The following is a 14754-nucleotide window of genomic DNA, read 5'->3' on the forward strand; positions in this document are numbered from 1 at the left end:
TGAGGGTTGGTGGAAGGAGATTGGGGGTGATGGGCTAGATGGGTGATGGATATTAAAGAGGACACTCGTAATGAGCACTGTCTTATATATATGTGATGAATCACTGAATTCTCCTGAAACCAATACTGCACTGTATGTTAAATAACTAGAATTTAGATAAAAATTAAAAAAAAAATGTTTCTTTAGACAAGGAATTTGGTATAAATAACAGATTAAATAGATATGTTTGGATGCATGTGTACAGCCGTGCGTGTGAGAGAGAGAGAGAGAGAAAGAGACAAAGAGAGAGACTCTTAGGGAACTTCAAATGAAGGCTTTTTCTTTGAATATGTTTAGGTATCTTTCTCCTGTAAGATCCCCAAAGAAAAAAGGATCAACTATACGTGTAAATTCTACTGCAAACACAGAGGGACAAGCAACCTCAGCCTTCCAGACTCAGAAGCCACTGAAATCTACCTCCCTTTCACTTTTTTACAAAAAAGGTTAGTAGATGATTATTTTCAAGAAGGACTCTGGAACCTGGCTATGACTGGGTTCAAATCATGGCTCTTCTGCTTACTAGGTATGTCCTTGGCAAAGTCACTTAATAGCTCTATGCCTCAGTTTCTTCATCTGTAAAGTGGAAATGATAATAATAATTTATTTTGTAATAATAGTAATCTACCTTATAAGGTTTTTTAGTTAATTAAATGAATTAATACATAAAATGTTTCAACAGTGTCTAGCACATAGTTAGCACTCAGAAAGTATAAGATGTTGTTACTGTTGCTGCTACTGCTTTTGTCAGGCTTTCAAATTTATGTTTGGAAATATTTAACCCTGACATTACTTTTGCTGTTCAGGTGTGTATGTGAAGTTAAGATTGTACAGTGTTCCGTAGTCTAATGTAGGCACATTTCCTGGTAATTAGGCTGAGTAGCATTCTCTGACTATGTGTGTGTGAGGTGGAGCAGGGCTGTCTGTACGTGCATATATAGAGCTGACCTTTGAACAATGTGGGGAATAAGGGTAAATAATCCCCCCATGTAGTAAAAAATCCACATTTAGCTTTTGACTCCCCAGACACTTTACTGATAGCCTACTGTTGACTAGAAGCCTTACCAACAGTGTAAACAATTATCACATATTTTATATGATATATGTATTATATACTATAATAAGCTAGAGAAAAGAAAGTGTTATTAAGAAAATCATAAAATACATTTATAGTACTGCCCTGTATTTATTTATTTAAAAAAATCCACGTATAAGTGGACCCTCTTAGTTCAAACCCATGTTGTCTTAGAGTCAGCTATATGTGCAGGTCCACTCCCAGTGAAGCTCTCTGAAGGGACATAAAAGGCCAGATTCCTCTGTGATAAATCTGTTTCTGATTTTATTCAAGTCAGAAATATACTCAAGTCAGAATTTTATAACCATGTTGTAAGATAACCCTTAAGTTAGAACAGTGTTTCCAGAGTGTGTTCCCCAACCAGCAAAATCCACCTCACCTGAAAAGTTGTAGAAAGGAAAATTTTTGTTTAGGCTCCACCTTAGAACTCCTCAAACAGAAACTCTAGGATGAAGTGGGGGAAAAAAAATTCCTTGTTTTAACAAGCCTTCCAAAGCTAATCTGATGCATGCTAAAATGAGAACCACCAGGATAGTTAAAAAATTCTGATTGCTTTATGCAAGTCTCTGAAAGGTACATTTAAAATAAGAGTCATTATATTTAAAATAGATGGAAAAAAATTAAATTTAGTAGATTTCTTTTCTCCAGGCCTATGTCCCAGTAATATTTTTATAGACTTTGTAAATAAATCTTATGTTAGTATTCAAGTATTATTTTGCCTTCTATTTACCTAACTCCATACTAAGACTAGGGGTTATTTTTTCATAAAGAAAATAGTGGTAGAGGTAAGGTTACTGTTAAGGTGCTGTTTATTATTGGTGGAAATACAAGCTGGCACAGTCACTCTGGAAAACAGTATGGAGGTTCCTCAAAAAGTTAAAAATAGAACCATCTACAATCCAGCAATTGTACAACTGGTATTTACCCAAAGGAGACAAAAATACTAATTGGAAAGGATACATGCACCCCAGTGTTTATAGCAGCATTATCTATAATAGCCAAACTATGGAAACAGCCCAGGTGTTCATTGATTGATGAATAGCTAAGGAAGATGTGGTATAAATATGCAATGGAATATTACCCAGCCATAAAAATGAATGAAATCGGGGGGAGGAGTCAAGATGGAAGAGAAGTAGCAGGCTGAGATGACATCAGGTAGCGGGAGATCAGCTAGATAGCTTATCTAATCATTGCAAACACCTACAACTCTAATGGGAATTCGAAGAGAAGGGCAGCAACAATTCTAGAAACAGAAAGTCGGTCACTTTCTGAAAGGTAGGACCTGCGGAGAAGTGAATCCAAAGTGATGGGAAGATAGACCGCGGGGAGAGGGCGATAGCTCCCGGCAAGCGGCGGAGCAGTGGGGCACAAAGTCAGGACTTTTAAAAGTCTGCTTCACTGAGGGACATCGCTCCAGAGGCTAAACTGGGGGAAAGCCCACACAGGGTCAGCGTAACCCCAGGTCCCGCAGGGTCACAGAAGGACCGGGGATGTCTGAGTGTCGCAGAGCTTGCAGGTATTAGAGCAGGGAAGCCAGCTACAGCGACAAAGCTGAGGAGTGAGCTCTCACTAAACAAAATCTAACCAAGTTGGGGTTACCTTGAACCGGGCACAGGCTGGGTGAGCTCGGAGCACAGCCAGTGACCAGGGAGACGGAGTGACTGAGCACTTTTCTCCAAGTGTGTGGCTGGAGGCCAGGGAGACGGAAGCGCGAGCACTTTTCTCCAAGCATGAGCGATTGAGCGCTTTTCTCCAAGCGCAACCAGAGGCCACGGAGACGGGAATGATTGGGCGCTCTTCTCTGAGAATGCACTGAGGAGCGGGACCCCGAACTCTCAGCTCCTCCAGGCGGGAGATTGGGAGGCCACCATTTTCATTCCCGTCCTCTGGTACTCTACGGAAATCGTTCATGGAACAAAAGCTCCCCAAAGTGAACCCAAGCGGATTACTTAACCTGGCCCCTGATAAGGGCGGGGCAATTCTGCCTCCGGCAAAGACACTTGAGAATCACTACAACAGGCCCCTCCCCCAGAAGATCAACAAGAAACCCAGCCAAGACCAGATTGACTTACCAAGGAGAACAGCAGAATTCCAGAGGAGGAGAAAGCAAATCTTATCTGGACAAAATGACAAGGAGGAAAAACTCACCACAAAAAAAAAGAACAAGAGGCAATACTGAAGGCTGGGGACCTAATCAATACGGACATTGGTAATATGACAGATCTAGAGTTCAGAATGATGATTCTCAAGGTTCTAGCTGGGCTTGAAAAAGGCATAGAAGATATTAGAGAAACCCTCTCCAGAGAGATAAAAACCCTTTCTGGAGAAATAAAAGAACTAAAATCTAACAAAGTTGAAATAAAAAAAGCTATTAATGAGGTGCAATAAAAAAATGGAAGCTCTTACTGCTAGGATAAATGAGGCAGAAGAAAGAATTAGTGACATAGAAGACTAAATGACAGAGAATAAAGAAGCTGAGCAAAAGAGAGACAAATACTGGACCACGAGGAGAGAATTTGAGAGATAAGTGACACCATAAGATGACACAACATTAGAATAATTGGGATTCCAGAAGAAGAAGAAAGAGAGAGGGGAGCAGAAGGTATATTGTAGAGAATTATTGTAGAGAATTTCCCTAATATGGCAAAGGGAACAAACATCAAAATCAAGAAGATGCAAAGAACGCCCCTCAAAATCAATAAAAATAGGTCCACACCCTGTCACCTGATAGTAAAATTTACAAGTCTTAGCAACAAAGAGAAAATCCTGAAAGCAGCCTGGGAAAAGAAGTTTGTAACATACAAGGGTAAAAACATTAGATTGGCAGTGAACTTATCCACAGAGACCTGGCAGGCCAGAAAGAGCTGGCATGATATATTCAGAGCACTAAACTAGAAAAACATGCAGCCAAGAATATTATATCCAGCTAGGCTATCATTGAAAATAGAAGTAGAGATAAAAGTCTTCCAAGACAAACAAAAACTGAAAGAATTTGAAAACACCAAACAAGCCCTACAGGAAATATTGAAAGGGGTCCTCTAAGCAAAGAGAGAGCCTAAAAGTAGTAGATCAGAAAGGAACAGAGACAATATACAGTAACAGTCACCTTACAGGCAATACAATGGCACTAAATTCATATCTCTCAATAGTTACCCTGAATGTTAATGGGCTATATGCCCTAATCAAAAGACACAGGGTATCAGAGTGGATAAAAAAACAAAATCCATCAATATGCTGCCTACAACAAACTCATTTTAGACCCGAAGACACCACCAGATTTAAAGTGAGGGGGTGGAAAACAATGTACCATGCTAATGGACATCAGAAGAGCGCCAGCGTGGCAATCCTTATATCAGATCAATTAGATTTTAAGCCAAAGACTATAATAAGAGATGAGGAAGGACACTATATCATATTCAAAGGGTCTGTCCACCCAGAAGACCTAACAATTTTAAATATCTATGCCCCTAACATGGGAGCAGCCAACTATATAAACCAATTAATAACAAAATCAAAGAAATACATTGACAACAATACAATATTAGTAGGGGACTTTAACACTCCCCTCACTGAAATGGACAGATCCTCTAAGCAAAAGATCAACAAGGAAATAAAGGCCTTAAATGATACACTGGACCAGATGGACATCAGAGATATATTCAGAACATTCCATCCCAAAATAATAGAATACACATTCTTCCCTAGTGCACATGGAACATTCTCCAGAATAGACCACATCCTGGGTCATAAATCAGGTCTCAACTGGTATCAAAAGATTGGGATCATTCCCTGCATATTTTCAGACCACAATGCTCTGAAGCTAGAACTCAATCACAAGAGGAAATTTGGAAAGAACACAAATACATGGAGACTAAACAGCATCCTTCTAAAAAATGAATGTGTCAACCAGGAAATTAAAGAAGAATTGAAAAATTCATGGAAACAAATGAAAATGAAAACACAACGGTTCAAAATCTGTGGGACACAGCAAAGGCAGTCCCAAGAGGAAAATATATAGTGGTACAGGCCTTTCTCAAGAAACAAGAAAGTTCTCAAATACACAACCTAACCCTACACCTAAAGGAGCTGGAGAAAGAACAACAAAAAAAGCCTAAACCCAGTAGGAGAAGAGAAATCATAAAGATCAGAGCAGAAATCAATGAAATAGAAATTAAAAAAAAAAATAGAACAAATCAACGAAACTAGGACCTGTTTCTTTGAAAGAATTAATAAGATTGACAAACCCCTGGCCAGACTTATCAAAAAGAAAAGAGAAAGGACCCAAATAAATAAAATCATGAATGAAAGAGGAGAGATCACAACCAACACCAAAGAAATACAAGCAATTATAAGAACATACTATGAGAAACTCTACACCAACAAATTCGACAATCTGGAAGAAATGGATACATTTCTAGAGACTATAAACTACCACAACTGAACCACGAAGAAATAGAAAGCCTGAACAGACCCATAACCAGTAAAGAGATTGAAACAGTCAACAAAAATCTCCAAACAAACAAAAGTCCAGGGCCAGATGGCTTCCCAGGGGAATTCTACAAAACATTTAAAGAAGAATTAATTCCTATTCTCCTGAAACTGTTCCAAAAAATAGAAATGGAAGGAAAACCTCCAAACTCATTTTATGAGGCCAACATCACCTTGATCCCAAAACCAGACAAGGATCCTATCAAAAAAGAGAACTACAGACCAATATCCTTGATGAACACAGATGCGAAAATTCTCACCCAAATAACTGGACAATAGGATCCAACAGTACATTAAAAGGATTATTCACCATAACCAAGTAGAATTTATTCCAGGGCTGCAAGGTTGGTTCAACATCCACAAATCAATCAATGTGATACAACACATTAATAAAAGAAAGAACAAGAACCATGTGATACTCTCAATAGATGCTGAAAAAGCATTTGACAAAGTACAGCATCCCTTCCTGATTAAAACTCTTCAAAGTGTAGGGATAGAGGGCACATACCTCAATATTATCAAAGCCGTCTATGAAAAACCCACTGCAAATATCATTCTCAATGGAGAAAAACTGAAAGCTTTTCTGTTAAGGTCAGGAACACAGCAGGGATGTCCGTTATCACCACTGCTATTCAACATAGTACTAGAAGTCCTAGCTTCAGCAGTCAGACAACAAAAAGAAATTAAAGGCATCCAAATCAGCAAAGAAGAAGTCAAACTATCACTCTTTGCAGATGAAATGATACTTTAGGTGGAAAACCCAAAACCACTCCAAATCTGCTAGAACTTGTACAGGAATTCAGTGAAGTGTCAGGATATAAAGTCAATGCACAGAAATCAGTTGCATTTCTTTACACTAACAACAAGACAGTAGTAAGAGAAATTAAGGAGTCCATCCCATTAACAATTTTACCTAAAACCATAAGAAACCTAGGAATAAACCTAACCAAAGAGGCAAAGAATCTATACTCAGAAAACTATAAAGTACTAATGAAAGAAATGGAGGAAGACACAAAGAAATGGAAAAATGTTCCATGCTCCTGGATTGGAAGAACAAATATTGTGAAAATGTTTATTCTACCTAAAGCAATCTACGCATTTAATGCAATCCCTAACAAAATCCCACCCGTTTTTCTCAAAGAAATAAAACAAATAACCCTAAAATTTATATGGAACCAGAAAAGACCTCGAATAGCCAAAGGAATATTGAAAAAGAAAGCCAAAGTTGGTGGCATCACAATTCCAGACTTCAAGCTCTATTACAAAGCTGTCATCATCAAGACAGCATGGTACTGGCACAAAAACAAACACACAGATCAATGGAACAGAATAGAGAGCCCAGAAATAGACCCTCAACTCTATGGTCAACTAATCTTCGACAAAGCAGGAAGGAATGTCCAATGGAAAAAAGACAGCTTCTTCAACAAATGGTGCTGGGAAAATTGGACAGCCACATGCAGAAAAATGAAATTGGACGATTTCCTTACACCACACACAAAAATAGACTCAAAATGGATGAAGGACCTCAGTGTGAGAAAGGAATCCATCAGAATCCTTGAGGAGAACACAGGCAGCAACCTCTTTGACCTCAACCGCAGCAGCTTCTTCCTAGGAACATCACCAAAGGCAACAGAAGCAAGGGAAAAAATGAACTATTGGGATTTTATCAAGATCAAAAGCTTTTGCACAGCAAAGGAAACAGTGAACAAAACCAAAAGACAACTGACAGAATGGGAGAAGATATTTGCAAACGACATATCAGATAAAGGGCTAGTATCCAAAATCTATAAAGAGCTTAGCAAACTCAACACCCAAAAAACAAATAATCCAATCAAGAAATGGGCAGAGGACATGAACAGACATTTCTGCAAATAAGACATCCAGATGGCCAACAGACACATGAAAAAATGCTCCACATCACTCGGCATCAGGGAAATACAAATGAAAACCACAATGAGATACCACCTCACACCAGTCAGAATGGCTAAAATTAACAAGTCAAGAAATGACAGACGCTGGCTAGGATGCGGAGAAAGGGGAACCCTCCTACACTGTTGGTGGGAATGCAAGCTGGTGCAACCACTCTGGAAAACAGTTTGGAGGTTTGAAAATAGAGCTACCTTGTGACCCAGCGAGTGCATTACTGGGTATATATCCTAAAGATACAAATGTGGTGCTCCGAAGGGGCACGTGCACCCTAATGTTTATAGCAGCAATGTCCACAATAGCCAAACTAGGGAAAGAACCTAGATGTCCATCAACAGATGAATGGATAAAGAAGAGGTGGTATATATATACAATGGAATACTATGCAGCCATCAAAAGAAATGAAATCTTGCCATTTGCGATGATGTGGATGGAACTAGAGGGTATTATGCTTAACTAAATAAGTCATTCGGAGAAAGACAACTATCATATGATCTCCCTGATATGAGGAAGTAGAGATGCAATGTGGGTGGTTTGGGGGTAGGAAAACAAAAAAATGAAAAAAGATGGGATCAGGAGGGAGACAAACCATAAAAGACTCACTCTCAAAAAACAGACTGAGGGTTGCTGGGGGGAGTGGGGATAGAGGGTGGTGGGGATATGGACACTGGGGAGGGTATTTGCTATGATGAGTGCTGTCAAATGTGTAGACCTGGAGATTCACAGACCTGTACCCCTGGGGATAAAAATACATTATATGTTTATTAAATAAATAAATTAATTTAAAAAAATAAAAAAAAATAAATGAAATCTTGCCATTTCCAATGATGTGGATAGAGCTAGAATGTATAATGCTAAGTGAAATATGTCAGTCAGAGACAGACAATTATCATATGATCTCACTCATATGTGAAATTGAAGAAACAAAACAGATGAACATAGGGGAAGTAAAAAGGGAAAACCAAAAAACAGACTTACCTATAGAGACCAAACTGATGGTTACCAGAGCAGGAAGTGGATGAAATAGGTGATGGGGATTCAAGAGGGCACTTGTGAGGAGCACCGGGTGTTGTATAGAAGTGATAAATCACTAAATTCTATATCTGAAACTAATATTACATGGTATATTAACTACCTGGACTTTAAATAAAAACTTGAAAAAAAAACAGGGGGAAAATGCTGTTTAATAGAATTATAGTTACAGCAATTTATTATTTTGAAAAATCCACTTGTTGAACAGTAAACCTAAGTCCCCTTATCTCTGCAGTGTACCGACTAGCATATCTTCGACTAAATACCCTGTGTGCACGCCTTCTGTCTGACCACCCAGAACTAGAACATATCATCTGGACCCTTTTTCAGCATACATTGCAAAATGAGTATGAACTCATGAGAGACAGGCATTTGGATCAGGTAAGAAAATAATGCACTTCACTACTCTTCTCCTACTCATTTGTTAACTGTGCACTGATTTCTTAAAAGATTAGATTCAAACAAGAAGCTAGATCAATTTAGCAGACTTAATATATATGCATTCTTTGGCTTCCTTTTATAATTTTGCTATAGTTCTTAGAGCTTTAGAGCTCGGGAGTATTTCAGTGACGTTTTAATGACATAAAAGATCTTATTTATAAAAATCATTGAAAAAAACTGTTTATTAGGAGTTTTTCTGTCTTGTAGTAAACTGGATATCATGTTAGTAAGGAAGAAGTCCAAGACTTAAGAACAAGTTGATCAAAAACAATGCCTATTGAATGAATGAATGAATAAAAAAATAAATGAATGACAGTTTACAGAGAATGATCTTTCATATCTTCCTGTTTTTTCTCTTTATGCATAATAATAATATTTTTTGGTAGCAACTTATTGAGATATAATTAACATGCCATACAAATTACCCATATAAAGTGTACAATCCAGTAGTTTTTAGTATATTGATAGAGTTGTGGAACCATCACCAAAATCACTTTTAAAACAGTTTTATTTAAGATTTTATTTACTTATATGACACACAGAGAGAGAGAGAGATCACAAGTTGGCAGAGAGGCAGGCAGAGAGTGAGGGGCAAGCAGGCTCCCTGCTGAGAACAGTTTTATCATGCTAAAAAGAAATGCCATACCATTCAATACTCATCATCTGTTCCTCTACTTCTTCCAGGCCCAGGCAATACTGATCTTTCTATGTCTGTAGATTTGCCTCTTTTGGGACATTTTATATAAATGGAATCATATAATATGTTGTATTTTGTGTCTGGCTTCTTAGTGTAATGTTTTCATTGTTCATCTGTGTTATGCCTTGTATCAGTACTTCATCCCTTGTGTTGCCAAATAATATTCCATTGTATGGATATACCACATCATATTTATCTGTTCATTATTTGGTGTACATTTGTTTTCTACTTTTTGGATATTATGAATAATGTTCTGTGAACATTTATATACAAGTTTTGTGTGGATATATGCTTCCAGTTCTCTTGGATATATACCTAGAAATAGAATTGCCAGGTCTTGTGATAACTCTATGTCTAACCTTTGCGGATTGGCCAGATTGTTTTCCAGTATATCCACACCATTCTGCATTCCTATCAGAAGTGTATGAGGTTCCAGTTTCTCCATATCCTCACCAGCCTAGTGGGTATAGAGTAGTATCTATAATCATCCTATTGGGTATATACTCTATATATAGAGTATACCCATCCTATTGGGTATAGATGGTATAACCATCTCTTTATGGTTTTAATTTGCACTTCCCTGATGGCTAATTATATTGATTAAGAATATTTTCATGTGTTTATTGGCCATTTGTATATCTTCTTTAAAGAAATATCTACTCAGATAATTTGCATATTTTTAAATTGAGTTGTCTATTATTGAGTTACAAGTGTTCTTATGTAGTCTACATAAAAGTCCCTTATTTCATATGATTTGCAGTTGTTTTCTCCAGTTCTCTGAGTTGTATTTTCACTTTCTTGATGGTGTCCTTTGTGGCACAAAAGTTTTTCATTTTGATCATGTTCAGTTTATCTATTTTTTTCTTTTGTTACTACTGCTTTTGCTGTCTTATCTAAGAAACCATTGCCAAGTCAGAGATCATAAAGATTTATTCTTGTGTTTCTCCAAAAATGTTATACTTTTAACTCTAACATTTACATTTTGATTCATTTTGAGTTAATTTTTCTGTATGGTGTGAGAAGGGGTCTAACGTCACTCTTTTATATCTGAATACTACTTGTTCCAGCACCATTTCTTAAAGTCTTTTCTTTCTGTGTTGAGAGAAATCAGAACTAACTGTATATGCATAAAAGTTCATTTCTGGTTTCTTAATTGTGTTCCATTGATCTGTATGTCTTCTCTTATGCCAGTACAGAACTGTCTCAATTACAAAGCTTTGTAGTAAATTTTGAGATAGGGAAGTGTGGGGGCATCTGGGTGGCTTAGTCAGTTAAGCATCCAACTCTTGATTTCAGCTCAGGTCATGATCTTAGGGTCCGGATCCCAGGGTCCTTTTCAGTAGGAAGTGTGCTTGATATTCTGTCCTTCTCCCTCTGCCCCTCCCCCACTCACGCTCACACTCTTGTGCACGCTCTTTCTCCCTAAAATAAATAAATAAATAAATAAATCTTAAAAAAAAAAAGAAATAGGGAAAAAATTTTGTTCTTTTTCAAGATTTGTTGTACTGTTCTGTAGCTTGCATTTCCATATGAATTTTAGGATCAGTTTGTCAATTTTTGCAAAGAAGCCAACAATGATTTTGATAGGGATTATATTGAATCATAGATTAATTTGAGGAGCTTTCTTATCTTAATAATATTAAGTATTCTAGCCAATGAACATATGATGTCTTTCCACTTATTTATTTATTTATTAAAGATTTTATTTATTTATTTATTTGACAGACAGAGCTCACAAGCAGACAAAGAGGCAGGCAGAAGGAGAGAGGGAAGCAGGTTCCCTGCCAAGCAGAGAGCTCAATGTGGGGCTCGATCCCAGGACCCGGGATCATGACCTGAGCCGAAGGCAGAGGCTTTAACCCACTGAGCTACCCAGGCGCCCTTTCCACTTATTTAGATGTTAATTTTTTTCAGTTATGTTTTAACATTTTCAGAGTATAGTCTTTTTATATTAAATTTATACACCTCAGTGTTTTTATTCCTTTTAACACTATTGTAAATGGAACTATTTCTTTAATTTCTTGTTTGCATTATTCATTACAAGTATATAGAAATACAATTAATTTTCATATATTGATCTTGTTAACCTGCGGTTTTATTGAAGTACTTTATTAGTTCTAATAGTTTTTAGTAGATTTTTTAGGATTTTCAATATATAAGATCATATTGTCTTCAAATAGAGATAGTTTTACTTTTACCTTTTCAATCTGGATGACTGCTACTTCATTTATTTGTCAAACTGCTGTAGTGTAGTACCTCAAAAACAATGTCGAATGAAAGTGGTGAGAAGGGACATCCTTGTTTTGTTTCTGCGCTAGGGGAAAGCATTCAGTCTTTCACCGTTAAATGTATTGTTAGCTGTGGAGTTTTTGTATATGCCCTTTATCAAGTAAAGGAAGTTCCCATCTATTCCTGGTTGTTTTTATCATGAAAGTGTGTTGAATTTTGTCAAATGCTTGTTCTATATCTATTGAGATGATCATTGGGGTTTTCTCCTTTTATTGTATTGATATGTAGTATATTACATGAATTGATTTTCAGATGTTAAACCAATCTTGCATTTCTGGAATGAATCCCATTTGGTCATAGTCTATAATACATTTGATGTGCTGCTGGATTCAGCTTGTTTTTGTTAAAAATGTTTACATCTATAACCATAAAAGATAATGGTAATTTTCCTCTCATATCTGGATTTGATATCAGAGTATTACTATCCTCACAGAATTAGTTGGGTAGTGTTCCCTCCTCTTCTAATTTCAGAAGAGTTTGTGAGAAATTGGTATTGATTCTTTTTTAAAGGTTTGGTAGAATTCACCAGTGAAACCATCTGGGCCTGGGCTTTCGTTTGCAGATAGTTTTGGAGTATTATTTCAAGCTCATATTTTCTGTTTCTTCTTTAGTAAGTTTTGGTGGTTTGTGTTTTTTCTTAAAAATTTTCTTTCCATCTTAGATATCTATTTTGTCGGTATGCAGTTGTTCATAATGTTCTCTTTGTTTCTATCAGTTCAGTAGTAATGTTCCCAGTAAGAATGGTATTTTCAGGGGCGCCTGGGTGGCTCAGTGGGTTAAGCCTCTGCCTTCGGCTCAGGTCATGATCTCAGGGTCCTGGGATCCAGCCCCTCATTGGGCTCTCTGCTCAGTGGGGAGCCTGTTTCCCTCTCTCTCTCTCTGCCTGCCTCTCTGCCTACTTGTGATCTCTGTCAAATAAATAAATAAAATCTTTTTAAAAAGAAAAAGAATGATATTTTCAGCAAACAGTGAATTAGTGTATAAGGGTATAACCTCCAAATATGTATATCTTTCTAGAGTATATTTGGGTGTATAAATTCTAGTATGTTGGATTTTTAAAAGTAGGCACTCATTGCTTTCTATTTTTCTACACTAGTCCTAAGGATTTCTAAATCCTAAGTCCTAAGGATTTCTAAAGAGATTAGGTATATGAAATCAAGACTTTTGCAGAGAGTTACCTTAAGAAGAGGTAGGAGAAAAATATGAATTAACAAAGAAGATATTAGATGGTGTTCTGAGTGGGAAAAACAGAATTGGGGCTGGTAGGATGCTGAACAAGCGGTGATGAGTAGATATTCTTGGCAATAGTAGATATAAGCAAGAATGTTGCAGAGATATAAGTACTTAAATTTGGCAATAAAATTCATACAAATGAAGAAAGTTTGATTTTTTCATTCTGTAAGGAATAATTTCAAATCTTATTTTTACATTAAAAATGTTTTTATTGAAATAGAACATGTATATAAAAGCATCCATATATCATAAGAATACATCTTAACGCAAATTCATAAACTGAACTCATCTCTATAGCCTGCTTCCAAATCAAGAGCATTACCTGCAATATAAAGACTCTCTCCTGCCCCATTCCAAACTCCTTACCACCATCACCAAGTATATTCAATTTTATTTTATCTGATAGTTTAAACCTTTGACATATCTGACCTTTTTTTTTTTTAAGTGCTAGTTACACAGTGAACTGATTCCAATTTCAACCTTTATGGGGGAAAAAAAAAAAACCTAAGGAACAAAGGTCAAAGTTAGGGTTATTTACAAACCAGATGATCAGTTCTAATAATCAAGGTCTGACTTTTACATTTTGTTCTTTAAACACAATTTGGGTTGAACACTTCACATCACCTTTCAAACTGAGCTTAGGATGGTAAAACATAATCCTGTAGGAACTTAAATTTCCATTTTTTGAAGCTAAAAGAAAGATAACAGTACTTTTTAGAGCACAACTATGTAACAAAATTCTGATTTTTTTATATTGCATTGACTTACTAGATTATGATGTGTTCCATGTATGGCATATGCAAAGTGAAGAATATAGACCTTAAATTCAAAATCATTGTAACAGCATACAAGGATCTTCCTCATGCTGTTCAGGAGGTAGGTAATCTTCCATGGTAAGATTTTTTTGGATATATTCATATCTATAAAATGGATAATGTAAGTCATTAATTAGATCATATATTGTGACCTTATTATATAAATTTATGTATCAGTTTTTTTACCTTTATATTACTGGTTAATTATTTGTGCTTAAAACAGAATTGGAAAGTTAAGGCACTATAATATCCAAATTCATGTTATAAAGTTAATAAGGAATACTACATCTTTGCAATAAACAGGATATTTGTAATAAATTTTTACACATGTGTATATATTTTTTAAAAGTCTGTGACATTTCACTTCTGGTAGAACAGTTATATACCAAACCTAAGAAGACTTTTCTAGATTATTTTTTCCTGTATAATATGTGATTCTTACTGTTAGAAAATAATATGAACTATTAGAAAAAAAATCTAAAGAGATAAATTTCCAGATTCATTTAACAGGTGTTTTTATTCTTCTTCCTCAGACATTCAAACGTGTTTTGATCAGAGAAGAGGAGTATGATTCCATTATAGTATTCTATAACTCGGTCTTCATGCAGAGACTGAAAACAAATATTTTGCAGTATGCTTCTACCAGGGTATGTTGGAAGTATCCTTTGATTGGGAAAATCTAATTATAAAGTGGAGCTTACTAAAACATTAAAAAAAAAAAA

The 14754-nt window shown here is 36.2% G+C and overlaps 1 protein-coding gene across 2 annotated transcripts in view; it reads left to right on the top strand.

Moving 5' to 3' along the window:
- RB1 (RB transcriptional corepressor 1) overlaps positions 1-14754 on the top strand; it is a 157994-nt gene that overhangs the window by 129610 nt on the left and 13630 nt on the right. For both annotated transcript variants that reach the window (XM_032315032.1, XM_032315033.1), the window contains 4 exons: positions 337-482; positions 8793-8938; positions 13989-14093; positions 14566-14679. In XM_032315032.1, the coding sequence (XP_032170923.1) occupies positions 337-482; positions 8793-8938; positions 13989-14093; positions 14566-14679 (511 nt within the window). The remainder of the gene's footprint in view (positions 1-336; positions 483-8792; positions 8939-13988; positions 14094-14565; positions 14680-14754) is intronic.

The sequence above is a fragment of the Mustela erminea genome, chromosome 15 (genome assembly GCF_009829155.1).
Source record: "Mustela erminea isolate mMusErm1 chromosome 15, mMusErm1.Pri, whole genome shotgun sequence".
Classification (NCBI taxonomy): Eukaryota; Metazoa; Chordata; class Mammalia; order Carnivora; family Mustelidae; genus Mustela; species Mustela erminea.